The sequence below is a fragment of the Pangasianodon hypophthalmus genome, chromosome 20 (assembly GCF_027358585.1).
Source record: "Pangasianodon hypophthalmus isolate fPanHyp1 chromosome 20, fPanHyp1.pri, whole genome shotgun sequence".
NCBI lineage: Eukaryota > Metazoa > Chordata > Actinopteri > Siluriformes > Pangasiidae > Pangasianodon > Pangasianodon hypophthalmus.
In genome coordinates, this window is record NC_069729.1 from 14187364 (window position 1) to 14208216 (window position 20853).

General features: G+C 37.0%; 1 protein-coding gene across 1 annotated transcript in view; it reads left to right on the forward strand.

The window, feature by feature from the left end:
* Positions 1-20853, forward strand: part of asic1b (acid-sensing (proton-gated) ion channel 1b) — a 302609-nt gene that overhangs the window by 30840 nt on the left and 250916 nt on the right. Inside the window, exon 2 of the mRNA XM_026932690.3 lies at positions 4152-4347. Within this exon, the coding sequence (XP_026788491.1) occupies positions 4152-4347 (196 nt within the window). The remainder of the gene's footprint in view (positions 1-4151; positions 4348-20853) is intronic.

Consider the following 20853-nt stretch of genomic DNA (forward strand, 5'->3'; position numbering starts at 1 on the left):
GTGTTTTATTGCAGCACTGCTACATCCTTAACTTTATAAATATCTCACTCAAATTGACTTCCTGTAAATTGGGTTTAGCTGCTACATGGGGGGTTTCAGATATAGTGCCGTAATACCTATACTTATAACACCGGGAGGCATCTCCATGCTCAAGACTGATTACAATAAATCATACTGTGGGTATTTTAAATTAAAAAATTTTTTTGGATGCTTACTTTGACAAATAAGGGATAAAAAAATAAAGTACAAAACAACATCATACATTTTAACCATTTAGAGTTTAACATTTAATGTTGTTAAAGTTATCAGTTACATTATAGCAGCTATAAACAGTCATACCCTCACCAGCCTCTCTTTTTTTCCTGTTTTAAAGTTAATAAGACAATGTCATGTTACTGAGAAAGCACAAAATCCCCTGTCCTAAAGACTTACTATCCATTACAAAGCACTGACACTGGAGACTCCTTCCATAAATGTTAAATAATCATCTCCTTACAGAAAGCTTCACCATATGAATGATTGTACATTTTTCTATATTAAATAACATGTTCTTTAAATATAATTTTTATTAGTCTTAGATTATGTAAATCGTCCACCATATTAATCACTGTGAATGAGTTATAAAGTATCAGAAAGCCTGCATTCAATGTACACCTGTGATTTGAATTACAGCCGGGACTGTATTATTCTCTCAGAGCTGCTGTTATAGAAATTTAATCAACAAATGAATTAAATTACAGCTTACAGAAAGTTTGATTAGCATCTTGTAGTATGTGTGTAAGTAAGTTGCAATCCTGGATGTTTAATCTTTTAAAAGATTATTGAAAGAGTTTGTCCCAAATTTTAAAAAAAATACTATACTGTTTCAAAGATCCACAGAAAGTTTGGTCACTGAATATATATATGTTAGGTTGAAAAAATATGTTTTTCTGCTCTGGTTATTGACGTCTTGTTCAAACAGTGACCACATAGCACCAGAGAGAATCTCCACCTTCTCTGAAGCGGAACATCATTATGAATAGGCCATGCAGAATCCAGTGGCACTCAACATTAAAACCCACTGTGAAATACTCTACACTGTCCTAGGAAATAGTTTGAACAAGGCTTTAAACACTAGACATTCCACTTGTGTTCTCCTTTGCCAGTGTGGAGCGAAAATCAGGTAATTATGCATGATTCTGGTGTGATGTGATTGTGGAGTGAAAGCGGTGGTTCATTTAAGTGTGATTGCTAGTTTGGAATTTGATCATTTTGTATTTTTTCAGAACGCGAAACCAAAACACTCTTTTTTTCATACATTTTCATGCTTCCAGCGTTCACACTTTCGCAGGATTAAAGTTCATCTAGATGAACTCAAAGCCACTGAAGTGAATTTCTTTTCGCATTCTTATGTCCTTTGCCATTGAAGTGAATTGGATTTTTCTCCAGGTAGATGTTTTTCGTACAGGTTCTGACACCTCGTTGTACTTTATGCTGTTACTAACCTGGAAATTGTGTTAGGGTTTTGGAGGCCCACTACGATTGAGTCATTTTGTTTGGGATTTTCTAATCCTCAGAATGAATCGCTAACAAGGTTCAAGGTAAATGCAGACACATTCAGCATGGGCACATCTGAGCACTTTCCTGTGGCGGAAAACGCACTGATGGTTATAAAGCACTGACACTGGAGACTCCTTCCATAAATGTTACAGAAATGTCTTCTTACAGAAAACTTCATCTTAGCAATTTTATTCAGTTTTACTCAATTCATTTACTTCAGAAAACACTGTGCCAGAGATGCCAAAAACACCAAACTCTGATTTACAAATCTTAAGTAAAAGGAAGTAAAAAAAAAAAATTGTTGACTCGGGCATTAGACAACTGACTGCTCTGAATCACTGTGCTTTTACTGTGAACGACTGAACAAACATTTGTAGATTTTTGCCACTTTAATTAAGTAAACAGATTTGCTGGCTAAAGAGCCACAATTAAAAGGGGCTTTAATTGTTGCTCTGATCAAACTAATGTTTCTGATATAAAATAGGACCGTAAATGAGGCAAATTCTGTGTTGAGCGTATGCCAGGGATTAACTGCTTCCTTTGTATAATGATAGAGAGCACATCCACAAACAGAAACGCAGCTCAAATTTTACACATAGATGTGTTTTTCTGTGCCAAATGTTTTCTGTTCTGTTGGCCTGTTGTTCAGAGAGTTGTGCTCTCATATGGCAGAGAATTCCTCTGTTATGCTGTTTGAAGGAATCATTAAGAAGAGCACGGAAAACAGTGACACAAATGTGTGCAGCCTGAGAAAACCCTTCACATGGTGAAATTTGAGCATTTACTACTATATATAGTTTTGAAAACTACACATTTTCTTGAACTGACGTGTTTCTCTTTGACATATATCTCAACCACATGTGATGTTCCAGCATTTTTAATTCAAAAGGGAAAAAAAGGAGAAAATTGCTTTTGAAGATTCCATTCAAACTGTGGCACAGGAGCGTCGCTGACATGTTTCACAGCTGCTATCAGATTGCAGACTGAATTGGTTGGTTTTATGCCAGTTTCTCTACGCCATGTCCAACAACTTGATCAAAGTGTGAGCTTTACTGTCTGAGGAAGTCACACTTAGCTAGCGAGGTTTCAGGCATCGGTAGCCAGACTGACTGTTTTACCCAGAGAGCAGACAACCAAGGCAAAGTTAAAAATGAAATAAAAACATCGTTTTGGTGGAATATATTTATGGTTTCTTAAAGTAAAGGGGTCAAAGTAAATATTGTTTGTTCCCTAAAGAATTTTCCCATATCACCTCACATATTCTTTGAAAATATTTGACATCATCACTCATTCAGCCAAACATTATATCCAATTTTTATTAGTTTTGACTGAATATATTGGGGATTTGCTAATTAAGTCTAGATGTTTCTTTAATATAGCAAGTTAATATAACCTTAGTCTCTAGCTTTCACTAGAGAGTCTGGTACATTGTATCACCTCATTTCATAGGAAGAGATCATTTGACTGACATAGCAACTGACCAACCACAAACTTTATCCTGTTTTCTTACTAATGATTCTTAAAATAAAACTCTTTAATGGTCCTGATGAACCTTTTTCAATCCAGTGACTATATTTTGCTGCAAATACATGGCAGTGCAAATATATTGCTGAAGTTGGTGGCCGGAAAAGTGTAGCTTTAAACAACATTCAAAGTAATTAGCATAAAATTAAGACCAAATTGACTAGAAATGAATACAAATTCTGCAGTAATGATTCTCTCAGCACACACATCACAGTGTAATAACAGACTTAATAGCATGAACACAGTACGTAATACAGTATCAGCAAATAAAATTGTGCAATTGATAACTTTGTTTAAAATCAAGGAAAAATACAAAACACTTCCCAAGAGCACATTTTTACTCAAAGAATTTAAGTTTGGAGTGAAACATAATATAGTATCACTTCTTAATGTGGGACAAAATATTTCCTTCAGGAAAGACACTAGAGGTGAATAGAGTATATATTTTTAAATAATAGATATCACAGTCAATCTTTGCATTGTTAATTGCTGATATTCTTATAAGAGGTTTTTGTCTTTACATTTACATTCATTTATTCAAATAAGGCTTCTAATTAAATATGCATTATTTGTAGTTTAATGAGTTTTGACTGTTGTTAGTGAGGTTTATAAGGATTAGAAAGGAAACTGACATGCATCTCATGTCATAATCACACATTAACTGACATATACAGTATATCACGAAACATGCTTTTCAGATATATATTGTATGATGTAATGCAGTTGTGCCAAGTGGGAGGAGCTTAAGCCCTCTTCAACGTTACTAACTTTCATATAATAGCGTTGTTGCAAGTGTAGAAAAAGAAGGGAATAAGCATTTTGTTTCTGTTAAGTTTTGATATTTTTATTACTACAGTTTAAGAGAAGACACGTTATAGATGGAATTTATCCAAAAATGTGAAAAATGATTGACATGAGCAAAATGATCATATTTGTCAATGGTTTCTACTTCTCTTAACTAGCGTCAGCACGTTCCTTGGACTATAACCAAATACTGCGCAAACCCACTTCTGTTACACTTGACACCAGCAGCTGTAAGAATTACATTACGTTAGCACTAAGCAGTAATTTGCTTTTGTGGTCTTCAGATATGAGATTCGGGACACTCACCTGGTAGAGGAGAGCGTTCTGGAGACCCTGAAAGTCAAGGCTGACTTCCTGACCTTCAAACCACGGCCCTTCAATATGCGCGAGTTCTACGATCGAACGGGCCACGATATCAAGGACATGCTGCTCTCCTGCTACTACCGCGGGGACAAGTGCAGCGCCGAGGACTTTAAAGTGGTAAGTGGACATGTCTCATAGCGCTTCTTGCTCTCGCTTTGTCTCTGCTTGGGTGCATGTGAGATATCTGAGGAGATTATTTTACCTACAGGAATGTTATTGATCAGTTGTCCACATAATGCAATAAGGAAGATGCACTCAGAGTTGGTTTCTAGTGGTCTGTGGGTTGGGTGTAGGCATGTGTTGATATTACATGATTATCTCATGGTAATTGCCCAACCTTTCACCATGATTTATGTTATTTTTATATTGTATATGCTGTAACTGCACCTGAAGCGACTGAATTCTCGGCTGGTGAATAGGCTGCTTCTAGAATAGTAAGGATCATTTCCACATTATTGTGGAATGATGGATTGTGGTATACAGTACAAATATATATCTAATAGAGTTGGTAAAAGTTCTGCGTATGAACTTTGTTCAAGTGGAAACTGGAATCTGTGGAAAACAACTCCATATTTTCATCACATTTGAGTTGAACAGCGTTACTGTTTAATCAGTCACCCATCTTGGCTGTTTGTTCACTTTCTTGGTTTATTTAGGGATTTTTCATCTCTGTCAATCGAAACAGACCTATAAGCAGACTTTAATTTGCATTTATGATGAATTAAAACTCCAGTGTCATAGCCAAACTTTATTTGGATTCTAGAGTACACACTTGATAGCTGAGAGAATAAGTGACATTAGATAAGTTTATAGAGGGAGATGGATAATTAAAAATTCAAGCATTTAAGCTTTAGGTTGTTTGAAAGTTAAAAAGCCTTTGAACCTTTACAATTCATGGTTTTAAAGCAATTAATCTTTATTATATGGTGTCACAGCTGGTGTGGAATATACCACAAAGCCATGAATCTGGGCATAATGCAGCAATGAGTATATATAGACATTGCACGCTGATCAACCGATGTGTACACACCCCCAACGCATTCTGCACTTGGAATCAATATAAACAGTGATATATTTACACAAGAGTTCCTGAAAGGCAGTTCCAGCAACCTCTGCATTGAGAAGGTAAAAACACATCACAGTAACATTTACGATGCAAAATAAAAATGCAACACAGGCCATACACAGCATTAACAAACACTAGCAACAACCTCAATAATGTGAATTTATTCACAATTTAGTCTAATGAGCAAAATGAGCCTCATTTATCAAGCTGGTACGAGCATTTACACAAGAAATATGACATTCATTAAAATCCTGTAAATTCGAAAAAACGTTCGTATCCTACTCGTGCTTCTGAGTGTGTGTACATTTATGCATAAGACCACTAACTAATGTAAACCTTGACTTGATCAACTTGAGCCAAAAATGAAGACAAATAAAACACATCATTCAATTATGACAAAAGAAATGGTGGTGTATAAACGGAGGACGGCCCGGTCAGTCTGCACACGCAAACACATGCCTCAGCTGATGGAAGATTTAGCGCTCACTCATTATTATTAATACTATAAGTTATAAAATATTTTTATTGACATATACAGTAAGTGAGTCAAAATAATTTCCACTTCCACCTTTCAGTCTTTACCCTGATGGTTCATTTCGTGCTCCAGCTGTCTGTGCATTGAGTTTTGTGGGTGTCACTAAATGCAAATGAGCTATTTTGCATGTTACAGGTGATCAACCTACACACACGAGTACGAAGAAAATCAGCCTTTCTGAACCTTTTGCAGATCCGGCAGAAAACTTTAGTTCAGTTTGGCTTACACAAACATTTACACACAACTCAATGAAAGATTGATAAATGAGGCCATTACGATTAAATAAAATCCCAGATACGTTTTGGATTTTATTTTTGGGATTATTTTTATCAGCATTCCTGCTCCCAGTATTGTGTGTGCTGTTAATTTGCTCTGCTTTCACACCTCCTTCATTTATTTTGGTACTGAAAGGTCAGGTGTAGTCACACTGTTATAGAAATAACACCACACATTCCTTTCTCAATCTCACACCTATTGTTGTTACTATCTCTCACTCTCTCTCGCTCTCCGTCCTTTTATTGTCCTTGTGTGGGCATAAAGCTCAAAATTTCATGCCTCCCCATTGATGTGTGCTGTGGGAGAATGTGTGGAAATTGCACGTGCTGGTGTACGTTATGCTGATGTTTCTGCAGGTTTGTGCTGATGGCAGACGAGAGGCTAACAGCTCAGCAGAGATTACCAATAACGTGTAAAAAGGCGCTCTGCGCTTCATATAAAAACACCGGGGCTCCACGCACATCTTCTTGACACATGAGCACACACACGAGCATGCTTACACACACAGCTTTTATGCTTCATTTCTGTATACATGTACATTATATGCTGAATATTACATGTAATTTCATATATGTTGCATTTTTGCAGATCCCCAGCATTTATCAGTAGTGTGATACCAAAAAAAAAAGAAAAAAGATAGCTGCACAGTTGAGTTGTATTAACCATGATGACAAATTTTTGGGCTTTCTCAAATAAGATAACGTGATCGACATCTATAATGTGGAGCTTAGTTCAAATTGGCTAAATATTAGGTACTGTTTATTTAATCACTCCTGATTTATATGTTTAAACTACCAGAGTTAATCTGAGTGGTGGCATGTTAATGTTTAATTGTATATTTAATTATTTATAATTGTGCTTAAATGATTTAAATACATCATAATTTTGAAGAATCCAGGCTTACGTTAGCTCTCTGGCCAAGATTTCACTGGTTTGACTCTGATGGGGGCATGTCTGAACAGTCAACAGTCAACAGTATTTATTTATTTATTTATTTTTTGTTTGTTTGTTTGTATTTCTCATTGTGCTAGTATGCTGTCATGCAGCTCTCTGTAGGCCTAGCTGTGTTTTTTAATCCTGTGGTCTCATATCTGTAGCTATGAAATTCCCAATCGCTGTGGTAATTTCTTTATCCTGGTTTGAATTAGTGAGGAAATGCTGCCTCTGTGTGTGTGTGTGTGTGTGTGTGTGTGTGTGTTTGAGATAAAGACGTTTTCAGAGGAGGAAGCATGGACTTGATTAAGCTCAAATGAATATTACATTTCACCTAATAAACAGTACAGGCAGCATTTTAAGACAAATATCCTACTATATTATGCAGTCTGTTGAATGTATTGTTCAATACGCAGACATCGAATCGAGAGCTTTTTTGGGTTCCAGATCAAGGATTTGCATCCAAGTATTAAAAGTAATCCTAATATTTATGATTATGTTAGTTTGTCCAATTATTTATGAGCCTGTGAAAATGGAGGGACTCTATAAAAAAATGGCTGTAATTCCTAAAGGGTTAATGCAGTATTTTTGTTAAACTCCTTGAATTAAAGCTGAAAGTCTGCATTTCAATCACATCTTGATTGCTTCATTTCAAATCCATTGTGGTGGAGTACAGAGGCAAAATTAAGAAAAGTGTTAGCTGTTAGCTGCATTCTGTGTTCTCTCCTCACATTGCATGTATAGTATATATATATATATATATATATATATATATATATATATATAATATAACCTGTATAATATGTATGTAATATGTATGTCAAATCATTTGAATAGACAAGTCTAATTTCTCTCAATATGTTTAAAACTGCAGTTGTGCTAAATGACAGCTTTGTGCAGCAGTGTATTTTGCTTTGTTTTGTCAGAGTTTCCACAAACCTGCGTGTTGCTGTTTCTGCCCTGATTGTCTGTCATCAGAGTATGCTAATTAATCGCCTAGCGAAAAACGTCAGACAGATTGTACATCAGCTGATGTGTGTAGTGCAGCAGGTGGTGGGAATCAGAACGACTAGTGTGTGCTATAGTTACACACATAGTTACATTGGGCTGTCGATCCCAATATGTTGAATAAAATTCACAAAAACATGATACAACGGCTATAGAGCTTAAGGATGCATAGAGCTTAAGGGTGAACATGTAAAGCATAGTATGCCATAAATAATAAATACAAAATTAAGTATATGTGTTTTTACTCTCATTAGTTCCTGGCTTTTCAGACATCCTGTATTTATGTACCTAAATTCAGTTTAGGTACTAAATGTAGTAAAATAGCATTTAAGTATTGCATTTCTGCTCATTAGCCTGTTACTAATGCACACCATGTAGGAAAAAATCTGTCATGTGCAAAACACACTTGAAGGTTCATTAGTAATACAAGAAGGAAAGTGAGTTATAAAGGTAATTTCATTACATCCACCTCTTCATATACCTATTCATAGCTCATGCTGTCACTCATGTTCATATTTAATCAGTTGGCAGACTCTTGATCCAGAGTTGAGACAGGACGCAATACAAGTGTACAGCTGAAGGTTAAGGGCCATGCTGAAGAACCTGGCAGCACAGAGTACCTTCAGCACTGAGGCAGCACGGCCCACGTAGCGCGCATGGTTGCGGCTTACTTCCAGCTCCCGTTTGTGCGGTTTTTGATCAATAGAAGTTGGAAAGAACCTTGTTGGCTTTTAACGTTTCACTGTGAGAAACACTGCCAGTGTGTGGGAGCACTAGGGAGGGTGATGGATGCTAGTGAGACCTGGAGATGGATATGTGATTGAGTGTGTGGGTGTGTTATGACAGATTGCATTATAGCCTAAAACTATGATCCACATGCATCCGTATGCATAGTCTCTCTCTCTCTCTCTCTCTCTCTCTCTCTCTCACACACACACACACGCACACACACACAGAGTACTGACAAGTAAACTCTTTACTCTGTTTAGTTGTTCCAGTCAATTTTTTTTCCAGATTTTTCCAGATAAAATGACAGTAGAGCTTGTTTATCAATCTTTTAGTAAAGTTGTGTGTTTTTTAGTAGGTCACACTGAACAAAGAATTCCTGCCAGGTTTACAATGCCAATTTCCTTCATACTCACATGCATAAGTTGATAAACACCAATCACCCATAAATTATTAAGCATACTCATGGCTCAGCTGATTTACATTTAGTGATGCCCACAAAACTCCATAAAAGGCAATGCTCACAGAGAGCCGATAATGACAACATTACAACTGAATAACAAAAGTGCTGCCATAGACACACAAACTCTTCATCTTTTTATAGGGTGCCATTACTTTTGTCCTTATTGAATAGCTAGTCTTTTTTGTCTTAATTGGTTTTCTTTTGAATTTGGTTTCTTTCAAGTTGTTAATAGGAAATGACTGGGTTTCACAGAATTGCCATTAAATGTATGTGTGTAATTAAAAGAAATAAGCTATTTAGACTTGACAGCGTAACCCGTGTATAAAATCGTATAAAAAAACACATCGCCAATTGTTGAAGCTGATTCGTCGAAGTTCACGTTACTGAGTCTTCTTGTACACTTCTTGTACGCAAAAAAATGGGCCAAGCCTAAAATGGCAAATATTAAGCTTTCAATGGTCGTAACAACAAATCATTGGTCAGCAAAGGTAATATGATAATGATTAAAATGTTTGGTGTAAAATTCAACCTAACACATGTCTGGGTATACAAATCTTTCCAAAAATATCTTCTGGGGTGTTTTTTTTCTTAAAAGATTAGTCATTATTTGGTTCTCTGCCACACCTGATGCAGCCCATCAAGAGCCACAAGGCAGAAACATTTAAAGAAATCAAAGGGAAAAGCTTCCCATACTAATACTAATACTGTGATTTCTTGTTAAGACCATTAAAAGCTTAATATTTTGCCATTTTGCGCTTGGCCCATTTGTTTTTTGCCTAGGAGTGTATGTAAAGTTACACAGGAGCTCTCAGGAAGACTTATAGTATACCGTACTTCCGAACTAGCTAGATTTTCATGAATGCGACATTTCTTGTTTAAATGCTTTTGTGTCTGATTTACTGAATAAGGTCCAGTGAATTTTGTAAAAAATAAATGGTTCATGGTCCTTGCTGCTACCTTCAGTTTAAAACAGTTGACAAAATCTAATCTATTTTTTACCTCCCCATTTAATTTTGCCTGATCAGAGCATTTTCAGACAATTGGCTGGCACAGAGCTGAGCCTCTCTTCACTGGTCTTTAGATGTTTCATTCTGACTGATGCGATTGCTTTGGCAGACAATTCATTTAACAGGGTTCAACATCTCTCAGAGATCAAACCATGACAAATCTCTTGAGACCATTTGATTCAGCTTTTCTTTCAAGACAAAACCACTAGATTTTTCTAATATAGAAAAGAGATACATTTCCGGTTGGCCCAGTGGCTTAGTGGTTAGCACAGTTGCCTCGCACCTCTGGGGTTGGGTGTTAGTCTCCAGGGTACACCGCGACCCTGTGAGGAATAAGTGGTATGGAAAATGGATGGATGCATGGATGGAGATACATTTCCGGATATATTGTCTCCCTTTATATTTTGTGAAGTTCTCACAGAGTGTTTTCTATAAATGCCTGGTTGCAAGAACACAAAAGGCAATGGAAGACCAGAATTGCTGTATTTTTGTGAGTTACAAGTTTCCACTCAAATAAAAACAACTTCCTGAAGAATTTCTGGAGATGTAATACATTTTCTTGTAGATCTACTGTCCATACATATGCCTTGATCTACCTAGCTGATGTACTCAGTTTTTATTTATTCAGGATTGTATTGACTAAAGTAAAGCACATGCAGGCTTGCATAACATGCACATAGCCTGCCTTGGCCTTTATTCGTCAAAGTAGACTTGAGCGTCTAGGATGACGTTTGAACAGCTCTGCATCTGATTACTGTAACTGTAATCAGATCAACAGAAACTCAAATAACCACTCTTTACAACCATGGTGAGCAGAAAAGAACACAGAACACACAAGGATTTAACAAATCATCATTTAAATAAACAAATCCTCATTTCACATAAACAAAATACTAAAAGAAAATTAACCAAACACTGTAAACAGTCTAGCAAAATTCATAAAATCATATTAAATAGGTCTGGATTGTTTTAGCGTTGATATAAAATCATGTAATAAACAAAAAAGTGCGGTGTTATCCAGTCGTCTTTAAATAGCCTGAGTGAGAGATTCACCTGCCCAAGGCTTTACGTCCAGCCTTCAGTTGGTGGAATTATTTTTTTTTTTGCACAATAATGTGAAATGCTGCACACATTTCCACCCTCGTTTGTACCAATTTATCTTAGCCAATCCAACTACTGGCATTTTTTTGATAGGTGGTAGGAAACTGAGAACCTGCAGCAAACCCATATGGATACAAGGAGAACATGTAAAATTCAGCACAGACAACAGCCCAAGCTCAGGATTTTCATCAGACCTTGGAGTTGTGAGACAGTAATGCTACCTGCTTTGGCACCATGCCACCCGTTAACCCTTGTTTAATCCAAGTTGAACTTCTGTAGATTAAGAACTATGACAACTAGATGGGATTAAAATGACTGAACATGGTCACAAATGAATGATTATTCTACTGATTAACCTATCTATGATTAATCTAAAATATAATCTACGTTAATGAACATTTTTTCACTTCAAACCATAACTCATGCCATGAAGCATGTGCATTATACAGTGTTGGGCAGTAGTGTAGTGTTTCTTAGCATACACAGTGTACAGTGTCGATCCCAAAAAGAGCTGATTCACTGATTCCAGGAATCGAAAACTAAGAGTCAAGTCCAACGCTTTCAAGTCGATTCTGTACATCGAAAATGATTGGGCTTGTGTGCACACACGGCAGGCAGACAGAGTGTTTTCTGTTAGCGAGACAGCCAGTGGATATTTAGTTTTGCTTTTATTTTGAATTTGTCTGGTTGGAATTGAAAAATCAAGGCTTGATATGCAAGTAAGACATAACTGCAAAAAAAAAAAAATTGCAGAACCAGTAAAAAACATATAGAATACCACACCTTATGTTATCAATAATGTCACTAATATTATATAGCAGTTTAGTGACCTGTTATTAAATAAACTCAGTTATAAGTTCTGTACCAGTAGTAGTTGATTGATATAGATACAAGGATATCATTGAAAACCTTAGAACCTTAGGAGAACTGTACTGTTTCTTGGCAGCATACCAATTACCAGAGGTACCACGTCATTATCTCTCTGCGTGTAAGAGCTCTCATCTTTATGCACTAGCCTGTTGATGAGAGTTGATGTTGATGACACTAAAGAAGTTCTCTAACTGGATCAGTCATTGATCACAGCTCTAATACTGGCATAATCCAACTGACTTTACTGTTCCACAAGCTTGTACAGTACCTTCAATGCTGGCACCCGTCCTAGCGTGTAGGTGGTAGAAGCGGTTCAATGATTAGCATGAAACTTTTGATCTAATGAAGGTCTGATTCATGGTCCTACATGCAGGAGAAATTAATTCTCATTAATATTAATAAATAAGCTGACTAACCATAGAGAGGACCAGGTATACTGCAGGGTATCATTAAAAAAAAATCTAAATTAGAGTTGCCATGATTTGAGATTTATGACCTGTGTTTAATTAAAAAGACTCACAGCAAGTTGATGGCTTGCTAGCAGTTATAAATACAGATGACAACAGGCACTGTGACAAAAAAAAAATGACCTACACTACTATGTTTTTATCAAGGCTCTGCGGAGAAGAGTCAAAAATCATTTCACCTGAGATAAAATTCCTGTCTTTAAAGCTTTTATTGAAATGTTTTTCATTCTGCTATCTGCACACCTGCCTCAATGAAACAAGAAGGGCTTTCAAGATCAGTAGTTCATACACTACCATTCAATGCAGTCTAAATTGTGCGTTGAATAAATTATCTTAATTGCAAACTTGTCAACATTACATTGCCAAAGGAAACCAAAAGGTGAGATGAGAAATGTGACATATCTGTAATTCTGCATATATATATATATATATATATATTTTTTTTTTTTTTCACAAATAGGGAATTATTTTTAATGCATTTGTATAACTAAAGTTACACTAAAGTTTTCCTAAACTAAACTAAACTAAAGTTTTCCTTGTTATTATATGCCAGCAAATATAAATGGTAGGTATGTGGTTCTCTTTGGGGATCTGTATTCTATGAGCCAGGTTTAGCAAGGAGAACTAATGGTAATGAGAAATGTAAAAGAAGAGACATTTGTCTTTTGTATTTAACATATAACAAACTAGAAATGTATGAGGAGAGACCCAGAGAAGGTGAAAATCTTCCAGAAAATCTCCGGATCCAGCCTGTAGGGCAAGGATATCAAATTTATATTCTGCCCGGGCCACATCAGCATTTTTTTGTGAGCTATTGAAGGACCATAAACTAAGGCTATTCATTTTTTGTATTATTATCTATTCTATTAATTAACACCAATAACCTGGCACTGAAAGTAAAATATATTAGAAAGTTTCTATGGAGCAGAGGCTATTGAACTGTGTTCACTATTAGGCCAAGGTGATTAGATTTACTAGTTTGTTTAAATATACACTAAAAGGTTGTGGACACTTGATCATCACATCCATATGTGAGCCTTCCCCAAACTGTTACCAGGTTGGAAGCAAACAATTGCATAGGATGTCTTTGTATGCTGTAGCATTACAGTTCTGCTTCACTGAAACTAAGGGGCCCAAACCTGTTCCAGCATGACCTGTGCAAAAGCAAGCTCCACTCCAAATCCTTACAGCCATGTTCCAAAATCTAGCAGAAAGCCATTGCAGAAGAGCGGAGGTTATTATAACAGCAAAGGGGGACTAAATCTGGAATGGGATGTTCAAAAAGCACTTTTGGCCAAATTTTATGGTTTGTTTATCTTATTTATTTAACTCGCACACTATTTTGTGGATCAGCATCCCTGGCTGGCCAATGTTCTAAATGGCAAAAAATCAAATATTCGGCTAACTGCTGCTGGGAGTTACAACAATACAACAGTACAACAGTACAACGGTAAATAATCTATAAACAGCCCTTTGCCTCACAACCCTAAATGGATCCAAAGCCCTTTCTGCCGTCTTCAGCATAAGGTAGGCAGAGATGAAACAGGAGAATGATGAAATGTTCCTCTGTCTCCCCTGTGAAGGTGAATCTGGGGAATTGCTTTCAAAGCTGGAAGACTGACATTGAGGGATACCTCATGGTAAATAATTTGCTCTATACCACAACGCTGCTCAATTCTCTACTCTGATTGGTCAGAAGGTGTTTATCAATTTTCTATAACAGCAGCTTTGACAAATCACAGGCTTATATTAATGCACTTGTTCTAATACATTATGATTTGTCAAGTCAAGTGGCTTTATTGTCATTTTAACCATATACAGCTAGTACGGTACACAGTGAAACGAAACAACCTTCCTCCAGGACCATGGTGCTACATAAAACAACACAGAACTACAAGAGACTACACATTACTACATAAAGTGCACATGCAAACATGTGCAATCAACACAAGACAGTACAATAATTACTAAAACAGGACAATAGGCACAGTAAGAGACAGTGCAGCATTCTAGTGTGAAAGTGTCAGATATAACAGGTAGTGCAAAAGAATAACAATATAATAAAATGCTGTGAATGTAAACATAGCATTCAGCAGATAAGCTTGTAACATATATGGATATAGCAGTTATTGGGGTAGCAGCCAGGCTGAGAGTATAGTAGTGACAAGAATTAGATACAATATTTTTATAAGAAGTGTGCAAAAATTGCAAAGGGAGTGGGATGGTGTTCAGTTGAGTGTGTGTGTGTGTGTGTGTGTGTTTAGTCCAGTCTCTGAGTATTGAGGAGTCTGATGGCTTGAGGGAAGAAACTGTTACACAGTCTGGCTGTGTAACAGTTAGCTGCTGCACCTCCTCTCTGTATGCTGACTCATCGTTCTTGCTGATGAGACCCGCCACGGTCGGGTCATCGTCAAACTTGATGATGTGATTCGAGCTGTGCATTGCTACACAGTTGTGAGTCAGCAGAGTGAACAGCAGTGGACTGAGCACACAGCCCTGGGGGTGGTGTTGGAGATGCTGCTCCTGATCTGGACTGACTGAGGTCTCCCAGTCAGGAAGTCCAGGATCCAGTTGCAGAGGGAGGTGTTCAGGCCCAGCAGGTTCAGCTTTCCAATCAGATGCTGAGGAATGATTGTGTTGAATGCTGAACTGAAGTCTATGAACAGCATTCGAACGTACATGTCCTTTTTGTCCGGGTGGGTGAGGGCCTGATGGAGAGTGGTGATAGTGGTGATGGCGTCATCTGTTGAGCGGTTGGGATGATACGTGAATTGCAGGGGGTCCAGTGAGGGGGCAGCAGTGTCTTGATGTGCCTCAAGACGAGCTTCTTGAAGCACTTCATGATGATGGGTGTGAGTGCAATGGGACGGTGAGGCAGGACACTGAAGACTTCTCCAGCACGGGGATGATGGCGCTGCTCAGGGAGATGTTGAAGATGTCAGTGAGAACATCCGCCAGCTGGTCTGCACATCCTCTGAGCACTCTGCCAGGAATGTTGTCTGGTCCAGCAGCCTGTGTAGAGTTTTCCTCACATCAGCAGTGGTTAGACACAGCACCTGGTCACTGGGAGGAGGGGTGGTCTTCCTCACTGTCACGTCAATCTGCGCCTCAAACTGAGCGTAGAAGTTGTTCAGCGCATCTGGAAAGCAGGCATCACTGTCACAGGCAGGTGATATTGTCTTGTAGTTGGTGATGGCCTGGATGCCCTGCCACATGCGCTGCGTGTCGCTGCTGTCCTTGAAGTGGCTGTGGATTCTCCGGGCATATGCGCGCTTTGCCTCTCTGATGGCCCGGGACAGTTTGGTCCTCGCTGTTCTTAGTGCAGCCTTATCACCTTCTCTGAAGGCGGAGTCTCGGGTCCTCAGCAGCACATGCACCTGTGAATTATTTGTACAGTAATTCACAGAGACTTGGCGGATGCTCCACATAATCAAAGACTAATAATAAATAGATTCAAAACATGTTATTTAACAAAGAAAAATGTACAATCATTGATATGGTGGAGATTTCTGTAGGAAGACGTTATGTAACATTTTTGGAAGGAGTCTCCAGTGGAGAGGGATCAACTGTTTATAGCATAACATTAATTATACACTATGTATACACACTAACATTAATTATACACTACAATATTATAATCTGATCAAAATGTGAGTACTTATTGCTTAATAATAAAAAATGTAATCATTGGCAAATCGCTTTCATATAAGAGGAGTAAAACATTTTATTACTGTTATTAAGTAATCAACTTTACAGTGGTAACAGTAACTCCACTTCACATTGCATAAAAGCAAACCCATTGTGAACAGTTTATTTATTAATTTTGTAAAAAAAAAAAAAATCCTGGCAGGCTGTACTGATTTTTGGTAAGCTGAACCCATCACTCCACATCCCTCCTTTGGAAAATGAACATCTGTTGACTAAATATTTTTCCTGTTTCTTCTGAACCTGCTGGGCAATTCATCTGAGGTCAGTAATATGTCGTGCTATTAGGGTAGAGTTCTTTTTACCTGGAAGATATTATATACCTACAACTGGAAACTATATGCATTTATGAAAGTGGCTTAATACAGACACTGTTGCTTATAGCTTGAACTTCTCATCTCATCCCTCTATAGATTGAGTCACTCCCAGCCTAACATAATTGCCATGATCTTTCTCATTGAACCAGCGAATCCATTTCCCAACTGCACTCTCCACAGGGCATGAGAGACACTGATAATGCGATTGAATCAATAAAAGCTCATCCCACAGACACCTCTTAGTGGTCTAGCTCACACAAACACTGTTGTTAGGTAGGTATTTTTAGCAGAATGCTTCATTGGACCTGGGCCATGTTAGTGCATCCATGGCACTAGTTGTGTCTGTTGCCAAGTTTTTTGATGAAGCAAACAGAGATGGGGACAGATCTCAGCTCCACCACAGTCATCGTAATCCACAAAACTTGACTCATGACTGCAGTTCTAACCATGCCAGCTGCAATGCAAATCACAGGTTTATATTAATGCGCTCATTCTAATGCGTTATTGTTTCTACAGTGACTCATTTACAGAGATTTGGCAGACATTTCACATAATTTAATACTAATAATAAATGGATTAAATGATTATTGTTATTTGTTATTTAAGAAAAAACATTAATATGGTGGAGCTTTTCGGTAAGGTGATGTTTATTTAATATTTTTTGGAAGGAGTCTCCAGTGTCTGTGTGCTTCAGTAACTGTCAGAGGTAAAGCTGTTCCTTTAAATTTTCTGCCAAGTCTTCAGGATAGACAATAGTTGCATTTTTTCTGACTTATTAACTTTGAGAGAATGTGAGGGTATAAAGATGATGATGATCTAATGAGTGAGTTATAACGATTGTTCGTAGCTGTTATGGTCAGTGGATGCAAGTGATAACAGAAACTAACTTGTTTTGTGGATGTTCGACATTACATGTAACTATAAATCGTCATTTTTTTAATAAATCTTACTTTTATATCATTGCTAAATTGCTGTGGAATAATTGGAATAAAACACTTTTTTAATTATAAGATGTGCTATTATTCAAAAATATTTAACTTCTGGGTGGTGACAGTAACTCTGCTTTGCGTTGGGGTCATTGATTATTTTTCATAATCCTCAAATCATATTTCCTCTCATTTCTCCTCTTGAAACTTCCCACAGACTTGTGGAAACTGCTCAAAAATGTTTCTTCATGAAAAGGCCATGCTCGTCAGAGACCTCGGTTCAGATGAGTCTGCCAGTCATATCGGCCCAATCAATTCCCACAACTCTGTCAGAGTCGGATCAATCAATTCTCAATTAACGTAGTGCACAAAGACAAGCAATCAATTGTTTTCCACTTGATGAATAATAAACGCATGGCTAATGAGGTTTATTACTCAGGGCCCCATGCCACACTAATCTACACAGTCTGCCCTCTGTGCTATGGCGTAATGGCCGAGTGCCAGGAGCAAGATCTCATTCCCACTGAAGATGCATGAAAGAGCTGGAGCGCAGGAGACAGTCTGGGGAAGGATGTGCCAAGCTTTCAAAAGATGAGTCAGAGATAAAACAGATCCTTATCTTGGCTTAACAAGTAGATGAAATTATGGATGAAATTATGTGAAATAATGGCCATTAGCCCAAGAAGATTATCTTTTAGTGCTGATCTTCAGTAAAAAGATAACGTAGTATTATTAAACATTGTAAGGACAGAGGCTGTACTGTTTTAGATTGCAGAGGGTGGTCTAGGAAGTGTGGTCTAAAATCCTTTTATATTTTACTAGACAGTCCCAGTTACTGGAGTCTCAATTGAACATGGAAAGTAAAATATGAATTCAGATTTCTATAACCATTTTCTTAGGCATGTGATAGACTCTTGGTTGTAGTCACTCTGGTAGAACCCTTAAAGAGCCATACCACAGAGGATTTTCCTTTCCTAAAATGTACTAGCTTGCTGAAATGATTATACTTTTCGGAAATAGAAATCATTTGGTGTATTGTTTGTGTTACATAAACCTTTAAGGGTTGTGCCAAATAGGTAGAACAAATAGCAGTTTAGAACAGAGGTTCTCAAAACCTTTGCAGCCCAGTACCTTCGACTGTACAGATTTATTATAACACAATAAACACAATCCAGCTGTTCAAATATTAGGCTCATTTTTTGAATGTGTATAATAGGCTTGTGTGATATAATGATATTATCATCCCTACACGATTACATTGATGTTTACCGCAGATAGTATATTACCAGACCTACCAACTGGAGCGCCAAAAAACATCGGAGTACCCTAGTATGAGTTATCACTCAAAAATATGCCAAGGCTCAGGCTTTTTCTCTCTGATAAATGGCAAACGAGCCAATCGACATGTGAAAATGGAATGATTTGCGCAGGTGTTTTGAAGTCTCGCATATTAACAGACACTTCCTGGAAGCCGTGCCCCCTTCACCCAATCTCATGTGGTCTCAGCTTGTGTGGAGATGTTCACGCGGGCTCCCTCACTTTCTGTCAAGATAAACGCAGATTTATTTATTTATGTTTATTAATGTGAAATAAAAATCTATCACTGTAAGTTTGTTACTCAGCAGTAAAAATGATTCAGTTATTCAACAAAAACAAATCTGTGATTTTTACACAAAAACGGCTAATTATTTCAATTACTTAAATGCTTTAAGTTCTGTACTAAATTAATTCATGCAAATATGCAGCTAAAACCCAAAGTGTACGTATATTTTACTTATTTACTGGGGTAAATTTAATTAAGTGCTAACAAAAATAGAAAAAAAGAAGTAATGCTTACTGAACGGATTGCATAGTAAAGTAGGGGTGTGGTTTTTGAACCTCATTTGCATATGCATTCACACAGAACTTTAAACTGATTTAAATTTTGAGCATTATTAGGATGGGTTGTTTTCTATATTTCTTGTTTCGTGTCAGCTTTAAGGCCGACGGCTATTGTTTTATGAAATGTTTTGAAAGATCAAGTGTTTCAGTAACATTTTCTTGGTTCACCGTCTTTGAGTTTCTCATTAAAGTCTATTAACTTAGTTAATTAATCAGCTTGGGCTCTGACAGTTCAGTGTTTATGAAGGTTGATGTGAGTGTGTTTACTCATTGTTAAAGGTGTTTGTGAGCATTGAGGAGTAATGATGATGTTTAGATGATGTGTCCTTTTCTAAGGGTTGTGAATTGTGTGGTTCATTTAACTCAAATTTAAGGAAAATGTACTTATAAAATAAGAAAGTTGCTAGTTAAATTTACTTACATTTTTAGGAGAATAATTCTTGGTGCCATGTAAACCTTACTTACAATACGCTTAGTTAAATTTACGAAGATTTTTTGTGTTTAAGTTGTTACCATACTTTTCTTGAGTAAATTTCACTCCAGTATTTTTTCTGTGTATAATTAACATCACTTAAGTGTATTTATTAGAGATGGAACTGAAAAATTTCAGCTCAAAATGGTCAAAACAGCTCTTTCATTTTCGAAAGAGAAAAAAAGAAGGAATATGTTGTCCCGAAAATAGGCCGACGATGAGGTGTCAAATGGAACACTTTACTCAGAAAGTGATTAAATTTGCTGGGGCTCTCTTTTTTTTTTTTTTTTTTTAAGGTTTTTTCCTGTTCTTGCTTAAGCTCTCCAGCTCAACACCGAGCAGCATCAACACTGAAAATATCGATCACATGAACATTAGACAACCAATTTGTAAAAGGATTATATTGAAAGGTGACTTTATGTTTTATTTAGCTGTTTACTTTGTATTACTGCAAAATCACTTAATAATCCACCATCCAGCTGAGTTTTAATGACTGCCACATTTTCCAGCTGCACAGCTGGTAATATTATTATGATTCCTACGCTCACTTTACACTCTTTTTTTAGACTAATGGTTCTGGATGATTACATCATTCATTTATTTATCATTTAATTGTTTAATCATTATTGTTATTGTACACTAACCCTAGTGTAAAGTATTTTGGCTCTTTATTAGATCTTTTTATTCCTGGAATTTTTCCTCACAGAACACATTTTTATTAAAATTGTCAGAAAACGTTGACAGAACTCAGTAATAAATATAATAACTGGTGGGTGGGATGGTGGGTTGTGATTTTCATTACTGAAACAATTCATTTAAAAAATAACAGACCCCCTGGGAATAACAGTGGTAGCGCCAGGGGTTCTCTGG